This window comes from Notolepis coatsorum (genome assembly GCF_963971535.1).
Source record: "Notolepis coatsorum genome assembly, chromosome: 5".
Classification (NCBI taxonomy): Eukaryota; Metazoa; Chordata; class Actinopteri; order Aulopiformes; family Paralepididae; genus Notolepis; species Notolepis coatsorum.
In genome coordinates this window covers 198,411,125-198,436,138 of record NC_140169.1, presented here as the reverse complement: position 1 = coordinate 198,436,138, position 25,014 = coordinate 198,411,125, and the positions used below count along the sequence as shown (strand labels likewise).

Here is a 25,014-nt window from a genome sequence, read left to right as displayed (position 1 = left end):
ATTTCCAAATCAACTGTATGTAATAGGTATTATGTTCCATCATGAATGCATGAAAGGGGGGGGGGGGGTCGTTTCTGATTATTTGACTGTCAGTAACGGCATTTGTATTGAACACTAAAAACGCTTATCAGCCCGATCGGTATAAAAGCATTACAGGATCAAGCTAAAATTGACGTCAGATAGTCCTTACCTGTGATCGGGAGTATTCGAAAAATAATATTCCAATTGTTTGATCGCCATCTGGTACATCCAATGTCCATTTGGTCCACGGCATAACCCACCACAACATATGGATCAGGGATATTTGACGCGCTTCAATGGAACCGGGAGAACCGCTCCACTCGGCCGACAAGGAAAAGTGAGACCGGAGACATTTGGCCGTTACACAGGCCAAGATACAAGGTTACAAAGGGTGCTCGATACCGCCGTCTAGCTGGATGCGGCCGGTATTGCACTTTGGCGATCTCAGACTCATTCCCTATGGTAACACCAAGGTCCCTGGATGAATAATGAATACAAATATCGAATAAAGGAATAAACTACCAAAACCCGAGGAATCTCGGGTATGGCGCCCAACCGCTGGCGAGTTAACCCGACTTATCTCGGGTTTGTCCTCCATTGAGTTAACCGTCTGTAGTGTGGTAGTGAAAGGGTTAACCTTCTGTAGTGTGGTAGTGGAAGGGTTAACTGTCTGTAATGTGGTAGTGAAAGGGTTAACCTTCTGTAGTGTGGTAGTGGAATGGTTATCCTTCTGTATTGTTGCAGTGAAAGGGTTAACCGTCTATAGTGTGGTAGTGGAAGGGTTAACCGTCTGTAATGTGGTAGTGAAAGGGTTAACCTTCTGTAGTGTGGTAGTGGAAGGGTTATCCTTCTGTGTTGTCGCAGTGAAAGGGTTAACCGTAGGGATGCTCGATATTGGCTTTTTTACCGATACCGATATACCGATATTGTCCAACTCTTAATTTCTGATACCGATATCAACCGATGCCGATATATGCAGGGAATTCCCACCCAAAAAACTGAATAATTTCAGGTAATTAACATTACATATCTCTTGTTGTGTAATTAACACAACATTATCCATACTTTGACAATAAATAAAATAAAATAATAATTTGTTCTTACTTGCTTGCCTGGGTAAATAAAGGTTAAATAAATGTAAAAAAAAAAAGAAAAAAGAAATTTGAAAACCGATACCGATATTTTCCGATATCACATTTTTAGGCCAATATCGGCCGATAATATCGGACATCCCTTAACCGTATATAGTGTGGTAGTGAAAGGGTTAACCTTATCCCCTGCTGTATTCTCCTAAAATCCACGATCAGCTCTTTGGTTTTACCAATGTTCAGGAGTAGGCTGTTATCCCGGCACCAGCGTGCCAGTTCATCAACCTCCTCCCGGTAGGCCTTCTCGACGTTGCTAGAGATCAGCCCCACCACCACCGTGTCATCCGCAAACTTCACTATGGAGTTGGACCTGAACCTGGCCACACAGTCATGTGTGTACAGTGAAAGGGTTAACCTTCTGTAGTGTGGTAGTGAAAGGGTTAACCGCCTGTAGTGTGGTAGTGAAAGGGTTAACCGTCTGTAGTGTGGTAGTGGAAGGGTTAACATTATGTAGTGTGGTAGTGAAAGGGTTAACCATTTGGCATGTGGCAGTGGAAGGGTTAACCTTCTGTATTGTCGCAGTGAAAGGGTTAACCGTATGTAGTGTGGTAGTGAAAGGGTTACCATTCTGTATTGTCGCAGTGAAAGGGTTAACCTTCTGTCATGTGGTAGTGAAAGTGTTAACCCTCATCATTCCATCTCATCACGTGGCTCATGAGATTTTTCTCTTTGAACAGATTGCATGCCACCCCCCCCCTCCCCCCGCTGCAGTAAACACACGTATCTTAAGATGCTTCTTACATCTTTGAGAGTTAAAGGGGATGGCGGCTAAGTGGCGCAGTGGGCAAGGCGCTCGCCACTAACGCAGGAGATGCAGAGCGTTGCTTCCGGCTTGGCTGGTCGTTCATACTAATACAATTGGCAGTATTAGGGGGTGGGAAAGCCGGTGGGTGGGGATCGGACGTTGTGGACAGCGACTCCTACAGGTCGGTTGGTGCGCCTGGACAGCAGAATCAGGAAGTATCGGGGGCAGAGTGAGCCTCCCATGCGTTACTCCTCGCCACTGAGAGATTGCGCTGTTCAGGTGAAAAGATGCGACGGATGCCTCCTCGTGTACCGGAGGGGACACGTGATGCAAGGCTTGGTCCACATTGCAGCCGACCAGTGGGAGGCATGGTCTACCAACGTTCAAGACAGGGGAGGGAAGAATTGGATAATACGAAATTGGGATGGGAGAAAAATAGAAAATGGGGAGAAAAAGTAGATAAAAAAAAGGGGGGCACTTCAACCAAAAAGCAATGCTGATTTATTTTGTACATAATCTCACATGCATCCAACGGTTTAGCACACATTAATTTAGTATAATAGTTATTGAGAGTAATGAGTTGGAATATGGCCCCCACCAGGGATGTCATCGGGTACAGAGAATCCTAGTTATGTTAATAACAGCTCCATGAAATTATGTATATTAAAAATACTTTTTTTTTTTTTTTTTTATGTGTGAGATTATGTAGAAAATAAATCAGCATTGTTTTTGGCGAAGTGGCCCTTTAATGCTTTCCTTTATCGCAGCTAGCTTAAATAAAATGAAAATAAAATAAACACATAATCCTTTTGGACGTCATATCTGAAAAACCTCCCTAACATGCCGGTACCCGGCTTCCCTGTACCTCCACTCTACTCCTTGGTGTTTGATCATCAAAATCTTGGGGAATTCATCCCGCAGTTGGAATTGTTTTTCGGTGGGACCGTCACCGAGGTCACAGTGAGTGGAGAAGTACGATGTGGTTTTAGGTGGAAACAGGATCGGGGGACAGTGTCCACCGCTGTGTTCATCTCGGTGTGTGATGATATTCCCAGTGACGCTCCGCGCGCTTACTGAATCCACTTCAGTGCTCCAGATCACACAGTGCTTGAAGCATAATGGATCCATGAATACCATTATTTAACCCCACGCACAATCCACCATGAATACCATTATTTAACCCCACGCACAATCCACCATGAATACTATTATTTAACCCCACGCACAATCCACCATGAATACCATTATTTAACCCCACGCACAATCCACCATGAATACCATTCTTTAACCCCACGCACAATCCACCATGAATACCATTATTTAACCCCACGCACAATCCACCATGAATACCATTATTTAACCCCACGCACAATCCACCATGAATACCATTATTTAACCCCACGCACAATCCACCATGAATACCATTCTTTAACCCCACGCACAATCCACCATGAATACCATTATTTAACCCCACGCACAATCCACCATGAATACCATTCTTTAACCCCACACACAATCCACCATGAATACCATTATTTAACCCCACGCACAATCCACCATGAATACCATTCTTTAACCCCACACACAATCCACCATGAATACCATTCTTTAACCCCACACACAATCCACCATGAATACCATTATTTAACCCCACGCACAATCCACCATGAATACCATTATTTAACCCCACGCACAATCCACCATGAATACCATTATTTAACCCCACACACAATCCACCATGAATACCATTCTTTAACCCCACACACAATCCACCATGAATACCATTCTTTAACCCCACACACAATCCACCATGAATACCATTATTTAACCCCACGCACAATCCACCATGAATACCATTCTTTAACCCCACACACAATCCACCATGAATACCATTCTTTAACCCCACACACAATCCACCATGAATACCATTATTTAACCCCACACACAATCCACCATGAATACCATTGTTTAACCCCACGCACAATCCACCATGAATACCATTATTTAACCCCACGCACAATCCACCATGAATACCATTATTTAACCCCACGCACAATCCACCATGAATACCATTCTTTAACCCCACAAACAATCCACCATGAATACCATTATTTAACCCCACGCACAATCCACCATGAATACCATTGATTAACCCCACGCACAATCCACCATGAATACCATTATTTAACCCCACACACAATCCACCATGCATACCATTATTTAACCCCACGCACAATCCAACATGAATACCATTCTTTAACCCCACGCACAATCCACCATGAATACCATTCTTTAACCCCACACACAATCCACCATGAATACCATTATTTAACCCCACGCACAATCCACCATGAATACCATTATTTAACCCCACACACAATCCACCATGAATACCATTCTTTAACCCCACACACAATCCACCATGAATACCATTATTTAACCCCACACACAATTCACCATGAATACCATTATTTAACCCCACTCACAATCCACCATGAATACCATTATTTAACCCCACGCACAATCCACCATGAATACCATTATTTAACCCCACGCACAATCCACCATGAATACCATTATTTAACCCCACGCACAATCCACCATGCATACCATTATTTAACCCCACACACAATCCACCATGAATACCATTCTTTAACCCCACACACAATCCACCATGAATACCATTATTTAACCCCACGCACAATCCACCATGAATACCATTATTTAACCCCACGCACAATCCACCATGCATACCATTATTTAACCCCACACACAATCCACCATGCATACCATTATTTAACCCCACGCACAATCCACCATGAATACCATTATTTAACCCCACACACAATCCACCATGAATACCATTCTTTAACCCCACACACAATCCACCATGAATACCATTATTTAACCCCACACACAATTCACCATGAATACCATTATTTAACCCCACTCACAATCCACCATGAATACCATTATTTAACCCCACACACAATCCACCATGAATACCATTATTTAACCCCACGCACAATCCACCATGAATACCATTCTTTAACCCCACACACAATCCACCATGAATACCATTATTTAACCCCACGCACAATCCATCATGAATACCATTATTTACCCCCACGCACAATCCACCATGAATACCATTATTTAACCCCACGCACAATCCACCATGAATATCATTCTTTAACCCCACACACAATCCACCATGAATACCATTCTTTAACCCCACACACAATCCACCATGAATACCATTCTTTAACCCCACACACAATCCACCATGAATACCATTATTTAACCCCACGCACAATCCACCATGAATACCATTCTTTAACCCCACGCACAATTCACCATGAATACCATTATTTAACCCCACACACAATCCACCATGAATACCATTATTTAACCCCACGCACAATCCACCATGAATACCATTATTTACCCCCACGCACAATCCACCATGAATACCATTATTTAACCCCACGCACAATCCACCATGAATATCATTCTTTAACCCCACACACAATCCACCATGCATACCATTCTTTAACCCCACACACAATTCACCATGAATACCATTATTTAACCCCACACACAATCCACCATGAATACCATTATTTAACCCCACACACAATTCACCATGCTGTGGGAAATAGTATTCAAGATTAAACTTTTTTTTCTTTCTTTCTTTCTTTCTTTCTTTCTTTCTTTCTTTCTTTCTTTCTTTCTTTCTTTCTTTCTTTCTTTCTTTCTTTCTTTCTTTCTTTCTTTCTTTCTTTCTTTCTTTCTTTCTTTCTTTCTTTCTTTCTTTCTTCCTTCCTTTCTTTCTTTCTTTCTTTCTTCCTTTCTCTCTTTCTTTCTTTCTTTCTTTCTTCCCTCGTTCCTGTAGACATTTAACACACTTATCCAAACGATGAGTGGGGTTTGTTTTTACTCCTTCCTTCCTTCCCTTCTCTCTTTTTGCATGTTTTTATCAGTATGAAAATTGATCCACGTCTGCTCTGTGAACGTCATGTAATTAACCCCTGAGCCCCATGCCCCCCCCCCCCCCCCCATCAGACATAGCAGCCTCAGAGCCCATAGGAGACATGTTGCTGAAGGCAGAGGAGTGCTGGCTCCAGAAACTCACAGACCCCTCCGCTCCTCTCCCCTCTACGGACCAGCGCTACGAGGGGGGGGCACACGACCTCACGACCCCCGTCAAGACCCTGTGAGTTCCTTTCTTCGGTAACATCATCTGAATCATCATCAGAACGGTCTTTATTAGTACCATTAGCCAAGTAGTTCACACATCTAAAGAGGTAGAATAAAATAAAATGGAATATAAACTAAATTAAAATAGAAGCACAATAGAATGCAATATAATTATAAAATAAACGAGGCCACAGCTGTACAATTGTGCTCAATGTGGTCAAGTCATACACATATCATGACTGTCAGTGTAGCAGGACGGCTCTCCACGATTAACTGGTAAATCATAATCTCTTTCCCTTCTATCTCCTCCCTACCTCCCTCCATCCATCCTTCCTTCTCTCTCTCTCTCTCCCTCTCTCCTTTGCCCTCTCTCTCCCCCCCATCTTCTTCTCACTCCTCCTCTTTCTCACCCCTCCCTCACTCACTCCCTCCCTTCTCCCCTCTCTCTCCCTCCCTCTCTACCCATTCTCTTTATCCCTCCCCTCCTTCTCCCCCCTCTTTCCCTCCCTCCATTTCTCCCCCTCTCCTTTCCTCCCTTCCTCTATCCCGCCTCTCTCTCTTTCCCTCTCTCATCCCTCCCTCTCTCTCCCTCCCTCTCTCTCCCCTCCCTCTTTCCCTCTCTCACTCTCTCTCTACCTCCCTCCCTTCTCCCCCTATCTCTCTCCCTCCCTCTCTTTCCTTCTCTTACTCCCTCCCTCCTTCCCCTCTCTCTCCCTCTCTCTCTCCCTCCCTCCATTCTCCCCCTCTCTCTCTCCATCCTTCACTCCCTCCTCTCTCTTTACTTCTCTTACTCCCTCCCTCCTTCCTCTCTCCCATTCCCTCCCTCTCTCACTATCTCTCTCCCTCCCTCCCTTCTCCCCCTTTCTCTCTCCCTCCTTCCCTTCTCCCCCTATATCTCTCCCTCCCTCTCTCCCCCTCTCTTTCCTTCTCTTACTCCCTCCCTCCTTCCCTTCTCTCTCCCTCCTTCTCCCCCTCTCTCTCTCCCTCCCTCTCTCCCCCCTCTATCTTGCCTTCTCTTACTCCCCCCTCCCCCTCTCTCGCCCTCCCTCTTTCCCTCTTCCACTCTCTCTCCCTCCCTCCCTTATCCCCCTCTCTCTCCCTATCTTACTCCCTCCCGCCCCCCCTCCATCCCTCCCTCCTTCCTTTCCCTCCCTCACCTCCCCCCTGCAGGAACCCCCTGGGTGTGCCCATCTCCAAGCGAGACAGTCTGCTGGAGAAATGTTCCATGTTCAGGGAGGCAGGCGGGGCGCTGCGCCGACACCCCAGCCAGGACAACGGGCTGGACGGCCCCCACAGCTCTGGGACCAGCAAGCTAGAACAGGTGACACGTGACATGCACCCACTTCACATCTGTAATGGAACAGGTGGCACGTACCCACTTCACATCTGTAATGGAACAGGTGGCACGTACCCACTTCACATCTGTAATGGAACAGGTGGCACGTACCCACTTCACATCTGTAATGGAACAGGTGACACGTACCCACTTCACATCTGTCTGTGTGTGTGTGTGTGTGTGTGTGTGTGTGTGTGTGTGTGTGTGTGTGTGCGTGTGTGTGTGTGTGTGTGTGTGTGTGTGTGTGTGTGTGTGTGTGTGTGTGTGTGTGTGTGTGTGTGTGTGTGTGTGTGTGTGTGTGTGTGTGTGTGTGTGTGTGTGTGTGTGTGTGTGTGTGTGTGTGTGTGAATGTAGAATGGATGGGTTAGTGTTGCATAGGGTTATTGAGCATCAAGTGTGTTCTTGGTAGAGCAGCAAACAAAAAAGTGCTGCTCCAGAGGGTGCTGTATGTACTTTTCTCATTAACCCTTTCACTGCCACACTACCAAAGGGTTAACCCTTTCACTGCGACAATACAGACGGTTAACCGTTTCACTGCAGCATGACAAATGGTTAACCCTTTCACAACCACACTACAGAAGGATGAATGAATGAATGAATGAATGAATGAATGAATGAATGAATGAATGAATGAATGAATGAATGAATGAATGAAAACTGTATTTAACAGATTGCAGAATGGGTACAATATAGTACGGCTCAATACACACAATTTTTAAGGGGATGCAGACCAGAGAAAGACGTTTGTCTTGTTTACATCAGGGTCCCCCATTTTCAATTCATAGTGAATGATGGTTAACCGCAAGGGTTAAGTGTAACTTGTATTACGCACTCAGGGAGCTACAGTCACAGTGCTTTCAGTGTTGGTTCTTCAATTCAGTAGTGTCTGTGCTGCTGACTCTCAGTGTCGGTTGTTCAGTTCTGTCTGACTTCCTTGTCTGGTTTCCTGGGCACCTATACAAGAAGATGTAAATAGTTTCCCCCCCCCCAAAAAAACACACACATACAGGTATATTTAATATATAGATGATTACACAAGGGACTCAGTTAATTTTACTTTGTATTTTTTAATTCTGTCTTGTATTTTAAGTCAGGGTGTAACGGTACACAAAAACCACGGTTCGGTACGTACCTCGGTTTTGAAGCAACAGTTCGGTACGTTTGGCTTTCCATGTTCCACTCAGGGGTGATGTAGTGTGCAGTAACTAATTGTACTTGTAGGACTGTCAATGAATATTCTATATTGAAATGAATAATCGACTTGTAAAGAAAAGAAAAAACTATAATAATTATATTAGATTGTGAAAAAAACATCCCCCGGTGGGCAGTTAACATACCGTTGTATTCGTTCGGTACACACTACAGCCGTTCGGTACGGTACGGTACAAACTGAAACGGTACGGTTCGGTACGGATACGTGTACCTTTACACCCCTAATTTTAAGCGTCAAGAATAGTTGAGTATGTTTGGCATTGTGCTGTGTGTATGTGCATGTTGTGTTGTATTTCTATGTGCATGTATTTAGAAATCTTGCACTGTTTGTAATTCATTTTTTTTGTATAGACTACAGATGGAAATTAGCTTCTGCTAAATCTGGTGCAAACATGTTTTCACGTGACAATGATTAATGTAAATGCACATTGTCTATCAAACAAATAAATAAATAAAAAATAGTTCAATAGTGTCTGTGCTGACAGGTATACTGTGCTGCCTCCAGGTCAAGCTGATGCCCCCGGCGCCCAACGACGACCTGGCCTCCCTGAGTGAGCTCACCGACAGCAGCCTGCTCTACGAGATGCAGAAACGCTTCGGCAACGACCAGATCTACGTAGGTCCACCACACACCACCACACACCACCACACACAACCACACACCACCACACACAACCATACACAATCATACATAACCACACATAACCACACACAACCATACACAACCACACACCACCACACACCACCACACACCACCACACACCACCACACACAACCATACACAATCATACATAACCACACATAACCACACACAACCATACACAACCACACACCACCACACACCACCACACACCACCACACACCACCACACACCACCACACACAACCACACACCACCACACACAACCACACACCACGACACACCACCACACACCACCACACACAACCACACACCACCACACACCACCACACACCACCACACACCACCACACACCACCACACACCACCACACACAACCACACACAGCCACACACAACCACACACAGCCATACATAACCACACACAACCACACACCACCACACACCACCACACACCACCACACACAACCACACACAACCACACATAACCACACACAACCATACACAACCATACACAACCACACACAACCACACACAACCATACACAACCATACACAACCACACATAACCACACACAACCACACACAACCACACATAACCACACACAACCACACACAACCATACACAACCATACACAACCATACACAACCACACATAACCACACATAACCACACACAACCATACACAACCACACACAACCACACACAACCATACACAACCACACATAACCACACACAACCACACACAACCATACACAACCATACACAACCACACACAACCATACACAACCATACACAACCATACACAACCACACATAACCACACACAACCATACACAACCACACACAACCATACACAACCACACACAACCATACACAACCACACACAACCATACACAACCACACATAACCACACACAACCATACTGTAGACAAATACATCCAAATTCATTGGATGTGTCATACACACTGTCAGGGTTCACACAAAGTCCTTGAAGTGCTTAAAGTACTTGATACAAAAAAAGTCAAGGCCTAGAATTCCTTGAAAACAGCCCATTTTTTAACAAGGTGCTTAAAAAGTCCTTGAAAATAAAATCAACCATTCGCATTGGAAGTTTTGTTCATCCATGATAAACAATTTCTGAATCAAGAAATATTTATTTTTCTTATTTAAAGTGTAACTAATTGTCCAAAATAGGTTTTAAGCCATAAATATTGGATCAGATTTTTTTTCTATAAAAAACAGCATTTAAAAGTGATTTTGATTGATTGATGAAAACTAGTGCTTAGAAAAGTACTTGAAAGTCCTTGAATTTCATTTTGCGATGTCTGTGGGAACCCTGCACTGTACATAAAGTATGAACATCATACTGTTGGATCTCACTGCTCAGTACATGGCGTGCAGTATGTGTATTGCATACTATGTACAACATACTTGGAGGACCTGCATGCACACCCAGGTGAAAGTGGCCGTTCATTATATAATTGTCATGGCTAGGCGTACACTGTAAAAACTGGGATTGCGGTTAATTAATATTTATTAAATAAATTATTAGTAACCTATACATAATAAAAAAGACTATGTGCCTTTTTGAAATCGAATTGAGCTGAATTCGATGAATTTTAACCATTTGTGAATAGCATTTTACAAAGTTTTAGTTTAATAGTACATTTTCTAATAGTTTAAAAGTGACCAGATGATTCTCAGTTTTTACAGTGTATTGAACCCAATATGCAGACAATGAGAAACAGCAGACAGGTCTTGTCAAAACCCGGTCTGGGTATATTTAATATAATAGTAAAGACAGGTCTCCAAGCAGAGGTCGATTTACACAGGGGAGAATCTCGTAGAGTCCAGGGGCGTGCGCGGGACAGGATAGTCAGACAGGCAGGGGTCGATACACGGGTTACAGGGTAGCCAGCCAGGCAGCGGTCAAAAACGGGTACAGGTCCTCATACGTTCCGGGAAAAGGCAAGGAGAGTTGTCAGGCAGGCAGGGGTCAGAGCCAGAGATCAGGGTGAAGAGCCAGGTAGGACTGCGGGGAAAGGAGGAGAACAAAGGGTATGGCACGGTCAGAGAACAACAGACTAGATAACTAAACGAGAGCAGAATAACACGACTAACTGGAATAACACAAAGTTACGATCTGGCAGCATCATGACATCTGAGGCGGGGTTATATAGCTGACGTAATTGGCCCACAGACGTCAATCAGCTGCTCGGCTGACAGTAGCACACCTGATATCCATACCTGACTAACGAGAGAGAGAGAGAGAGAGAGAGAGAGAGAGAGAGAGAGAGAGAGAGAGAGAGAGAGAGAGAGAGAGAGAGAGAGAGAGAGAGAGAGAGAGAGAGAGAGAGAGAGAGAGAGAGAGAGAGAGAGAGAGAAGGGGTGGGAGAGAGAGAGAAAAAAAGACAGGCCGTTATTGACAAGGCCCCCTCTCTCCCTCCCTCCCTCTCTCTTCCTTTTTCTCCCTCTCGGTGATGAGAGTTTGCGGTGCGCGGCAGCTTGTGGTTTTTTTTTTTCTTTCTTTCAATCTCCCGTTTGCGGGTGTGTGGCGCGCGGCAGGCAGGTCCCCCCCCCCCCCCCAAGTGCTCTCTATCTCTCTCTCTCCCCATGCAGAGTATGAGGAAATGGTTTCCACTCGCTGTGTACAGTCAGTCTAGGTAGAATGTGGGCGGGCATTAGCTACAACCACAGAGCCAATCACATCACTGTCTGCTACCCAGCGGCAGAATGACGTCACTCAGCCGTTCAAATCAAAATGGCCTGATTTACTGGAGGAGGAAAGGGGCTGAGCTGAATCAGAGCAATCCGCCAATATGGTATTTAGACACTAAAACACATTGATACGAACTCCTATTACTATAATACAATGCTAGAGACTGAAAAATGACATTTATAGTACATGTCACCTTTAACAAACAAGTGCAAAAAATGTAGGGGGGGTCACATGTATGGCGGGGTCACATGTAGGGAGGTTGTTACGATTAGTACGCTTCTTTGGCATGTTAGACCCAGATGGCAGAGTATAGAAGTGTTACAGGAGGTCACATGTAGGTGGGGGTCACATGTAGGGGGGGGTCACATGTAGGGGGGGGGGGTCACATGTAGGGGGGGGTCACATGTAGGGGTGTGTGTGTGTGTGTGTAGCTTGTAGCTAACGGCCTGGGCCTCCATGATGTGTTGTTAGCTTGTAGCTTGTAGCTAACGGCCTGGGCCTCCATGATGTGTTAGCTTCAATTAATTAATTACCGGAATACATATAATTTACCGTGAATACCTATATGGTAATGGTATTCCTGGTAACCTCTCCTTTTCACAAGTCACCGGAATACATATCAATATCTAAAGTTACCGTGAATACCTATCAGGTAACGGGAATACCTATTTAGGTAACCAAGAATACCTAGGCATGGTATTCCTGGTACCTCAAGGTATTCTCGGTTACCCATAGGTTACGGCAGTGTTTCTCAAAGTGGGGGGCGTGCCCCCCAGGGGGGGCGCAGAGGCATGACAGGGGGGGCCTTGAGATTTAGAATTTTTTTTTTTTTTTTTTTTATTACAGAAAATTATCACTAAAGTGCTATCTGTTGCAGCTGCACTGTTCTCCATGAAAATACCATTTCTCAAAATCTGAAAATCATTATTTAATAAAACACAGAAAAGGATCACCAAGTTACTCTGGATAAAAAAAAACTTTACAGACAACATTGAGACAAAGCTTCCTGACACATCTCCATCCAAACTCTTGGAAGAACTCTTTGAAATCTCATCTGATACCACCTGGAGAGCTCGTTTCAGAGTGTGGTGCTGAGTACCAGTTATCTCATCTCATGGCCCACCAAGTATCTCATGATGCAGCATGAGTTAAGGTGTTGATACCATTCAGCACCACATAAGTATCTGTGTGAAGCTGGCTTTTCATCCATGACAGCTCTGAAAACAAAATATAGGGCCAATTTGAAAGGTGTGTTATTTCAATAAATTTAAACAAGGCCCATTTCATTACTATTTTGTTGGGGCGAGGGGGGGGGGGGGCCCAAAATATTTTGGTCCGCCAAAGGGGGGCCTGACAGAAAAAGTTTGAGAAGCACTGGGTTACGGGAATACTTTACAGATCTCTCTCTCTCTCTCTCTCTCTCTCTCTCTCTCTCTCTCTCTCTCTCTCTCTCTCTCTCTCTCTCTCTCTCTCTCTCTCTCTCTCTCTCTCTCTCTCTCTCTCTCTCTCTCTCTCTCTCTCTCTCTCTCTCTCTGTATCTCTCTCTCTCTCTCCTCTCTCTCTCTCTCTCTCTCCACTCATTGATTGAACGGCATAAAAAATAGGGTTATGGTGCAGCCAGGATGGCTTGAGTATCAGGGCCCATGTAGCACACAAGCTAGCCACAACGTGTCAGTCCGTATCAATAGTTATCAATGAACGTTACACGAAGTAGACGACATGTTGTTGACGCAATTTGGAAACGTACAAACTTTTAATCTTTTAGACAACGCTAAGGTAGCTGCATACCAACTCAATAAACATTCTTCCAGTCCTCGTTTATTTTCCTGGTTCACACACACACGCACACATCTCGTGAATACACCTGCATTGCGCTAGATTTCTGTTTCAGTGGCAAAAACAAGCACTTTTAGTGGTTACCTACATATTTTCACAGGACATTATGAGGTTCAAATATATCGGACGTCAACAGATTTTGCACACAAAACAAAACGGTAATTACTGGCTAACAAAAGCCTGGGGGTGAACATGAGAGAATGAAAATATAGCAGGGAGATGAAACGGAGATGAATTGGACCAAGGTGATGTGATGTGGTGCCAAAAGAAATCTGGTCGTATGTGGAAGACGGGACAATGGTGAAATAATAGGGAGGGGAGAGAGGGGGGGAGAAGGGAGGGATGGGGGGCTTTGATGAGCACTGTATGGCCCCCTGCCAGCCAGGAGGGTGGGGGGCGGTGGATGGAGAGGGGGGAGAGATTGGGGGAGGCGGGGTAGGAGAGTCGGGGAGGCAATGACTATGGTTTATTGGGCAGAGATGTGAAATAGAACAATTTGCAGTCGCTGAAGATGAAAACGTCCCTTGTTCCAGTTTTTCAAATAATAACCCTCCAATACTACTACTAATAACTTAACAGATGTGATGACTAATAACTTAAGAGATGTGATGACTAATAACTTAAGAGATGTGATGACTAATAACTTAAGAGATGTGATGACTAATAACTTAAGAGATGTGATGACTAATAACTTAAGAGATGTGATGACTAATAACATAAGAGATGTGATGACTAATAACTTAAGAGATGTGATGACTAATAACTTAAGAGATGTGATGACTAATAACATAAGAGATGTGATGACTAATAACTTAAGAGATGTGATGACTAATAACTTAAGAGATGTGATGACTAATAACTTAAGAGATGTGATGACTAATAACTTAACAGATGTGATGACTAATAACTTAAGAGATGTGATGACTAATAACTTAAGAGATGTGATGACTAATAACTTAAGAGATGTGATGACTAATAACATAAGAGATGTGATGACTAATAACTTAAGAGATGTGATGACTAATAACTTAACAGATGTGATGACTAATAACTTAAGAGATGTGATGACTAATAACTTAAGAGATGTGATGACTAATAACTTAAGAGATGTGATGACTAATAACTTAAGAGATGTGATGACTAATAACTTAAGAGATGTGATGACTAATAACTTAAGAGATGTGATGAATAATAACTTAAGAGATGTGATGACTAATAACTTAAGAGATGCGATGACTAATAATAACTTAGAATAGAATAGATAGAATAGAATAGAAATACTTTTATTATCCCGAGGGAAATTTGACACTGCAAATCGCTCACATTAAACATTTAGACAGAACAGTCACAAATACATTTACATTTAGTCATTTAGCTGACGCTTTTATCCAAACCGACTTACAAGTTCTGTATGACAAGTCATCAAGAAGGGCACAAGTCTATCAGCTGAGTAACAATGTTCATCAAAGTGTTGAGTGCTACAGTGTAGGTTAGTTTATTAGGACAAGTGCATGACAGTAAGTTTAGTTAGGGTTATATATTTTTATTTATTTATTATTATTAAAATAAATTATAATAATAATTCAGATAATGGTTGAAGAAGTGCGTCTTTAGTCTTGGACGGGTTTCGGATGTCCTAACTAGGGTGGGTAGTTAATTCCGCCATTGTGGAGCAAGGACTGATAAAAGGCAGGTTCTCCTTGATGACCCTCCCGGAGCTCGGATAGGAGTGGGTCTGAGATGGCCAGAAGATGCAGAGCGTAGGGGTCTTGAGGGTGTGTAGTTAGAGACCATTGACCGGAGGTAGGTGGGAGCGGTTCCCTTTGTCGCACGGTATGCCAGGTTGAGGGCCTTGAAGCGGATTGAAGTGCAGGTCCCTAAGAAGTGGGGTGACATGGGCCAACTTCGGTAGGTTTGAGATCAGGTGGACCGCTGCGTTCTGAATGAGTTGAAGAGGCTTGGTGGCAGTGGTCGGGAGGCCAGCAAGCAGTGCGTTGCAGTAGTCGAGGCGGGAGATGACTGTTGATTGGACGAGGAGTTGGGTGGCTTCTTTTGTCAGGAAGGGGCGGATCCTTCTGACGTTGCTCAGGAGGAATCTGCAGGTTCTGGTTGTCGCTGTGATGTGAGCAGAGAAGTTCAACTGGTCGTCGAGGACAACACCAAGGTTCTTGGCGGTCGGGGACACGGTCACAGCTGCATTCTCGACTGTGATGGAAAGGTCGGTCAGGGGGGAGGATTTGGCCGGTAGGTGGAGCAATTCTGTTTTGCTTAGGTTCAGTTTGAGGTGGTTGGTCGTCATCCAGGCGGAGATGTCGGACAGACAGGCCGAGATCTGCTCAGAGACGTGGATATCTGAGGGAGGGAAGGAGAGCAAGAGTTGAGTATCATCGGCATAACAATGATACGAGAAGGCATGAGACGTGATAATGTTACCCAGTGATTTAGTGTAGAGGGAGAAGAGAAGGGGTCCTAGGACCGAGCCCTGGGGGACACCCATCCGCAGGGGGCGGGTGGCCGACAGGGTCCCTCTCCATGACACTTGGTAGGAGCGGTCATTGAGGTATGATGTCAGCCATGTCAGAGCAGAGACAGCCACTCCCATTCCTGCGAGGGCCGCGAGGATGATCTGATGGTTGACTGTGTCGAAGGCTGCAGATAGATCTAGGAGAATCAGGACAGAGGAGAGGCCTTTCGCCTTTGCTAAGTGAAGTGCGTCTGTGACCGCAATGAGGGCTGTTTCTGTGGAGTGGCCAGTCCGAAAGCCTGACTGATTAGGGTCTAGGAGGTCATTCTGTAAGAGATAAGCAGTAACTTGGTTGGATACAGCATGTTCAAGTGTTTTAGAAAGAAATGAGAGAAGAGAGACAGGACGATAGTTGCATATGACGGTGGGGTTCAGGGTTGGTTTTTTTATGAGCGATGTGACTCTGGCTTGTTTTAGCGAGGTGGGGACCACCCCCGAATTGAGGGAGGAGTTGATGGTTGCAGTTAGGAATGGGAGGATGTCTGGTGCTATGGTCTGGAGGAGTGGGGAGGGTAGCTGATCCAGCTGGCATGTAGTCGGACGGTTCGACGTTACCAGTGTCAGGGTCTCGGCTTCTGTAATGGGAGCGAAAGATGACAGAGTGAAGGATGAGGTTCTCGATTCAGTATTTGGAATGGCTGTCGGAATGAATCAAGAATCAAGGATCAAGAGGTTTATTTGTCACATACATACCATGGCATACAGTGAAATGCGGGTGGTCATGCCTGCATCGATTGTGCAAAATACAATAATAAAAATAGGCATAGAAAAAAAAAATAGGTAAGACACAAGATGTGCATTATAAAAAAAGACATGCTAAGTTCCTGAGAAACTGAGAAAACGAAGGACTTCCTGTGCCGTTCAGTGCTGGATTTAGGTAGTGTGAGCCTAGCACTGAACATGCTCCTCCTGTCAGCCAAGTCTCTGTATAGTGGGTGGGAGGGGTTTTCCCTGATGGCCTGGAGCTTAGCAAGGCTCCTCCTCTCCGCCACCCTCGCTAGAGAGTCCAGCTCCACAACAACCACGCTACTGGCCTTCCTGACCAGCTTGTCAAGCCTGTTTGTGTCCCCTGCTCTCAGTCCGCTGCCCCAGCAGGTCACATCGTACAAGAAGGCGCCCACCACCACCGACTCATAGAACACCCTCAACATCCTTGTACAGACATTGAAGGATCTCAGCCTTCTGAGGAAGTAGAGTCGGCTCTGGCCCTTCTTGTACAGTGCCTCTGCGTGTTTTGACCCGTTGACTCCTCAACCATGTCCACATCGACTCCCCTGATGGAAACGGGGGTCACAGGTGCACTCCTCCTCCTCCCCCGCTCCACCAACAGTTCCCTGGACCAGTTCCCTGGTCTTCGCCACATTCATATTCTTAAGAGAGGTGATGACTAATAACTTAAGAGATGAGATGACTTAAGCTGATACTGGACTAGGTGTCTCTCCGGGTGGGCAGGGGGGGAAAGTCACGCAGCTCATTAACCTTCCGGCCTGTGGACATGTAGCAGCGTGTTCGCTCTCAGCCAACACTGTCTTCTCAGGGGACATTTTGCTGTTAGCTTCAAATAGCCTCAGGGAGTGTGTTTCACGTGTGTAAACTTTTAAAAATTAAATAATAACAATAAATAGCTGCAAGGGTCAGAAGTACCCTATGTGTGTGTGTGTGTTTATGGAGAGGGGGGGCTCAGGATCTATGTACAGTTTGTGGGAGGGCTCAAGATCTATGTATAGTTTGTGGGGGGGCTCAGGATCTGTGTACAGTTTGTGGGTGTTTATGAAGGGGGGGGGGCTCAGGATCTGTGTACAGTTTGTGGGGGGGGGCTCAGGATCTGTGTACAGTTTGTGGGGGGGGGCTCAGGATCTGTGTACAGTTTGTGGGTGTTTATGAAGAGGGGGGGGCTCAGGATCTGTGTACAGTTTGTGGGGGGGGGCTCAGGATCTGTGTACAGTTTGTGGGAGGGCTCAGGATCTGTGTACAGTTTGTGGGTGTTTATGAAGGGGGGGGCTCAGGATCTATGTACAGTTTGTGGGGGGGCTCAGGATCTGTGTACAGTTTGTGGGTGTTTATGGAGGGGGGGGCTCATGATCTATGTACAGTTTGTGGGGGGGCTCAGGATCTGTGTACAGTTTGTGGGTGTTTATGGATGGGGGGGCTCAGGATCTGTGTACAGTTTGTGGGTGTTTATGGAGGGGGGGGGTTCAGGATCTGTGTACAGTTTGTGGGTGTTTATGGAGGGGGGGCTCAGGATCTATGTACAGTTTGTGGGTGTTTATGGAGGGGGGGGGGCTCAGGATCTATGTACAGTTTGTGGGAGGGCACACACACACCTACACACAGACACACACACACACACACACCTACACACAGACACACACACACACACACACACACACACACACACACACACACACACACACACACACACACACACACACACACACACACACACACACACACACACACATGCACAGGCGAAGTCCCTAGGCCATTAAGTCCCAGAATGCCTTGTTTATCATAGCAGAATTCCAAAATCTTTTAGATCCTTTTAGATGATTCTGATTCTGGTCTTGCATGCTTCTTCCATTCCTCCACAGTAGGAGGGGAGGGATATTTGTTTCTTTACACTCCAGTAGGTACTATATATATACACCCCAATAACCATCAGCCCATCGTGTCATTGCGGACCAGCTAGTGCCTGTGCGGTTACACAATTTACTGAACTGTGTAAAGAAACTCAAAGTGTTAAGAGCGATGCACTGCTCTGTTGTATGTTAGAACTGTGTAAAGAAACTCAAAGTGTTAAGAGCGGATGCTCTGTTGTAAATGTTATTGTATATTTGTATTGAACTATTTTATCACACTTTTTACTCTGTCTGTTCTATTTTATAATTTTTAGTACTGAATGAAACCGTAAACAGAGAGGCTATTGGGATGCTAGATCCTAATGTGAAAAACTGTGATTTATCTTACCTTGCTACCTGATCTTTTTTATGCTTGTTTATCCCTGTATCTTTTACTGCTGTGAAGCACTTTGAACTGCAATTTCTCTACGAAAAGTGCTATACAAATAAAGTTATTATTATTTAGGAGGAATCCTTAGAGACACACTGAAACCGGAGTATCCGCAATTGCATCATATCGCTGTACAGACCTTTCCGAACCGTGTCTGCTGGGTTTAGAATAAATCAGCCGTTAGGATGAACATTCTAGGATGAACCTGTGTCTTAAATACTGTGTCTGTTTCTCCTGTAGACCTATATTGGACACATCCTCCTGCTCGTCAATCCAAACAAGGATCTGCCCATCTATTCAACTCTGGTAAGTCTCTCCATCATAACCTTCAGTGGTTTCTTTAACATACGATCTGAATTACACGGTCTTCACTGGCCCACTCTTACCAGGACACCTGAGACCCCAATACAGGCTCTGATTCAGGTCTGCTTCAGGTCTCTATTCAGGTCTGATTCAGGTCTCTATTCAGGTCTGATTCAGGTCTCTATTCAGGCTCTGATTCAGGTCTTATTCAGGTCTCTATTCAGGTCTGCTTCAGGTCTCTATTCAGGTCTGATTCAGGTCTCTATTCAGGTCTGATTCAGGTCTATATTCATGTATGTTTCAGGTCTGCTTCAGGTCTCTATTCAGGTCTGATTCAGGTCTCTATTCAGGCTCTGATTCAGGTCTTATTCAGGTCTCTATTCAGGTCTGATTCAGGTCTATATTCAGGTCTGATTCAGGTCTATATTTAGGTCTGATTCAGGTCTCTATTCAGGTCTCTATTCAGGTCTCTATTCAGGTCTGATTCAGGTCTCTATTCAGGTCTGATTCAGGTCTCTATTCAGGTCTGATTCAGGTCTCTATTCAGGTCTGATTCAGGTCTCTATTCATGTCTGATTCAGGTCTCTATTCAGGTCTGATTCAGGTCTGATTCAGGTCTCTATTCAGGTCTGATTCAGGTCTCTATTCAGGTCTGATTCAGGTCTCTATTCAGGTCTGATTCAGGTCTCTATTCAGGTCTGATTCAGGTCTCTATTCAGGTCTGATTCAGGTCTCTATTCATGTCTGATTCAGGTCTGCTTCAGGTCTCTATTCAGGTCTGATTCAGGTCTCTATTCAGGTCTGATTCAGGTCTCTATTCAGGTCTGATTCAGGTCTCTATTCAGGTCTGATTCAGGTCTCTATTCAGGTATGATTCAGGTCTCTATTCAGGTCTGATTCAGGTCTATATTCAGGTCTGATTCAGGCTCTGATTCAGGTCTCTATTCAGGTCTGATTCAGGTCTCTATTCAGGTCTGATTCAGGCTCTGATTCAGGTCTCTATTCAGGTCTGATTCAGGACTCTATTCAGGTCTGATTCAGGTCTCTATTCAGGTCTGATTCAGGTCTCTATTCAGGTCTGATTCAGGCTCTGATTCAGGTCTCTATTCAGGTCTGATTCAGGTCTCTATTCAGGTCTGATTCAGGTCTCTATTCAGGTCTGATTCAGGTCTCTATTCAGGCTCTGATTCAGGTCTGATTCAGGCTCTGATGCAGGTCTCTAGTGCAGGGTCTGATTCAGCTCTAATTATGTTTTCATTATGTCTGTCTGCATAATAAGCTACATCATGTAAGTCTCTGGTGCGGGGTTTTGTGCTGTGTGCACGAGTAGCAGTGTATCATCATCATCAACCTTTATTTATTCTTGAAATTACAATTGAGGTCACCCTCATTTTCAATGTCGTCGAGACTACAGACATTTCAATGCACACATTTCTACAATATAACAATAATAAATATTAATAACTATCTACATAGTACTCTCCGTCCAGAGTGCACCACAGCAATTAGTATAAAAATGAACATAGGCATAAAATCAGCACACAAATTATGAATGGATGATGTATGAATGGATGCAATGGACCTTGATGTGGGTGATTAATAATGCAGGGGCTTCCTGTCAGTGATACACAGTGTATAGGGCTGACTCTGCACCAGCCAGACAAGAGAGGGATCCACTTTACGCACGCACGCACGCACGCACGCACGCACGCACGCACGCACGCACGCACGCACGCACACACACACACACACACACACACACACACACACACACACACACACACACACACACACACACACACACACACACACAGGCACAAAGTATACACTTTAGCTAGACAAACGTTAGCTAGACAAGCGTTAGCTAGGCAAGCGTTAGCTAGACAAGCATTAGCTAGCCAATCTGTTTTTTCACGTTGAGCTAACGTTAGTTCTCTCTCATGCACACACAGCTCCAATGGCAGAAACGATCACAAATCACAACTAACGTTAGCTTGCACTAGGTGGCTAAGTTGTACCATAACGCAGCTTCTTTATAGCCTCTACAAGTTAGGTAGCTAGCTAGCTACTTAACGTTAGTATGGTTATACTGATAAAACATAGCATTATGTTACCTGGTCTCTGGTCCGCGGCTCTTCAGATCGCCACATGTGCCCAGGTGCTTTCTGGTCAAATGTCAGAGCAAGGTACTGGTGCTGTGGTGCCATGCCAGCTCAACTTCACAACCCAAACACAATACTGTGGTGCCATGCCAGCTCACCTTCACAACACAAACACAACACTGTGGTGCCATGCCAGCTCACCTTCACAACACAAACACAACACTGTGGTGCCATGCAGCTCACCTTCACAACACAAACACAACACTGTGGTGCCATGCCAGCTCACCTTCACAACACAAACACAACACTGTGGTGCCATGCAGCTCACCTTCACAACACAAACACAACACTGTGGTGCCATCATGCAGCTTTACAACACAAACACAACACTGTGGTGCCATCATGCAGCTTTACAACACAAACACAATACTGTGGTGCCATCATGCAGCTTTACAACACAAACACAATACTGTGGTGCCATCATGCAGCTTTACAACACAAACACAATACTGTGGTGCCATCATGCAGCTTCACAACACAAACACAATACTGTGGTGCCATGCAGCTCAGCTTTACAACACAAACACACCACTGTGGTGCCATGCAGCTCAACTTTACAACACAAACACAACACTGTGGTGCCATGCAGCTCAACTTTACAACACAAACACAACACTGTGGTGCCATGCAGCTCAACTTTACAACACAAACACAACACTGTGGTGCCATCATGCAGCTCAACTTTACAACACAAACACAATACTGTGGTGACATCATGCAGCTTTACAACACAAACACAACACTGTGGTGCCATCATGCAGCTCAACTTTACAACACAAACACAATACTGTGGTGACATCATGCAGCTTCACAACACAAACACAACACTGTGGTGCCATCATGCAGCTTCACAACACAAACACAACACTGTGGTGCCATCATGCAGCTCAACTTTACAACACAAACACAATACGCTGTCTTCTTTGACGTTTAATCTAAAGTGGTTCCACACCTCTGACTGTTTCTGTATTTTTTTTGTAACGTTACTTGTAGTTTGAGGGTCTTCTGTGTCTCCCTGTCTGTGTGTCTCTCTCTCTCCATCTTTTCAGCACCACAACAAACTTGTGCCGCACGCCCACTTCCACGTGTCCTGCGTTGCATCAGGGCATGTACTACGTTAAACGATTCATCAATTCATAACATTTTTAACATGTTACATACCTATACCACATATCATACCTCTTAACCCCGACGGGTCCGGTACCGGACCCAAAATGACATCACGTCATAAATCAATCTCTCTAGACTGTATGACATAATGTTGCATTTTTCAACCCAAATGTAGCCAAGAGTGAATACCATAATCCTGGAAAAACAGCAGTCATAGTGTATATTTTCAACAATACGTTTGTTTACCAATAGGGGAAAGTGTTATTAGTGAGATTTTAGTTTATGGAATGTGTTTATAATTTAGCTAATATATCCACCATTTTGAATTAGCGCTGCATCGCTGAATGCAGTTATATGAGGAGAGGGCATCCAGAGCTCTCAATGAGCTTTGAAATTTAAAAAAACTACCTTTCCCAGCCGATTCCAGCTTCCTTCAAGAAAATGACTTCTGTATGAATTTATTTTATTTCTCTGGATTCTCTATCACAAAGCTGAACGTTATTGGCATAGATTGGAGTGCAGTTAGTGTGCCTACCTTCTGTGAACATTTAGCAACAATCCCAGTTGCGGAGCCATATCCATTATAAGAATGGAACTGTACATACAGTAGATTTCATTTGTGGTTCTTCCTGCACGCCTGGAGATACTAAATCCAAATTGAACTCTGCCATTTGAAAGAGGATATTTGGCCCGATCCATGAATGGCTATAATAAAGTAATTTATAGGCCTGGTATTCTATATTCTATAATAATATTTCAAATAGCATGTGTCCGGATGGCAGAATTCAGTACTGTCTCTACAAAATCTCCATTTTAATCATCTTCCCTTTATTCATTTGCTTAGATCTTTTGTACACGTGATCTCAAGAAGGTGCTGAATGAGCTCAGTGGCATTTTTTTTTACATTTTCCTTTGGTTCATCACAATTTACTCAAGCCTAGTAACAGACACAATATGTATGCCACTGGGGATACATTCCCTGAGATCCATAGATGTCCCTAGATACCAAGAACATGCAAATGGACCTTGTAGAAGTGGAGCTATCTTCCATTTACATAGGTATGTCTAGGGCTAATCAAATTTATCGATTAATCGTTTTCAGCTCTACTTGCTATATACTCTACTGCGGTGTCTTCATTAAATAAAACTATAGAGTATGGCTTTTGGATCAGTATGCCATTAAGTACTAGTATGTTTTAATTAGTTCAATACTGGCTTGAGACTGACCTGGTAATAAACCAACCATATTGAGAATTCCAATATGTTATTTCCATTTCCATTGCCTAGAAAGGTTCAATCAATATTTGTGAACATGAGCTACTGTCTCCCAAAGCAGAAACCAGATAATCAATAGTTAAACGTGTTGATGTGGGGGCGACAGTGGAGACATGAAACGTTTTATGTTAAAACAATAAGTTATCACGTTATAACGTGATACTGATATTTTTTTCTGTTTCTGGTGTGGCAACAATACACTTCCGTACGCCCGACCTTAGATTCGATTTAGGATGATGGCGACGTTGAGTGCAGCAAATTGAATGTGTGGGTAATGAGAATGAGAATGAGTGACACTCAGTGTGAGCTCCTTAATGACTATTACGTAAGGTGTGTGTGTGTGTGTGTGTTCCTGTGTGTGTGTTCCTGTGTGTGCGTGTGTGTGTGTGTGTGTGTGTGTGTGTGTGTGTGTGTGTGTGTGTGTGTGTGTATGGTGTGTGTGTGTATGTGTGTGTGTGTGTGTGTGTGTGTGTGTGTGTGTGTGTGTGTGTGTGTCTGTGTGTGTGTGTGTTACACGACGGACACACAAGCTGACAGTTTCCAGGTAACAGGTAATCGATTTCTTCATCAGTGTGGATTCGATTGCAGGGTTATAGTGAGTGGTAAACCAACAACCGTGTTAGGTAACTGGATGTGCACACACACACGCACGCACGCACGCACGCACGCACGCATGCACACACACACACACACACACACACACACAGAGGGTGTATAGGTTACACTCCAGATGAAAGCTACCTCAGTACTGCAGTGGGTGCTCACATTACATAAGG

The 25,014-nt window shown here is 44.4% G+C and overlaps 1 protein-coding gene across 1 annotated transcript in view; it reads left to right on the top strand.

The window, feature by feature from the left end:
- The window catches only part of myo16 (myosin XVI), a gene marked incomplete at both ends in the record, with an annotated part of 362,367 nt that overhangs the window by 264,353 nt on the left and 73,000 nt on the right, over window positions 1-25,014 (top strand). Inside the window, 4 exons of the mRNA XM_084314410.1 lie at window positions 5,980-6,130; window positions 7,285-7,435; window positions 9,168-9,278; window positions 19,629-19,694. Coding sequence (XP_084170536.1) covers window positions 5,980-6,130; window positions 7,285-7,435; window positions 9,168-9,278; window positions 19,629-19,694 — 479 coding nt within the window. The remainder of the gene's footprint in view (window positions 1-5,979; window positions 6,131-7,284; window positions 7,436-9,167; window positions 9,279-19,628; window positions 19,695-25,014) is intronic.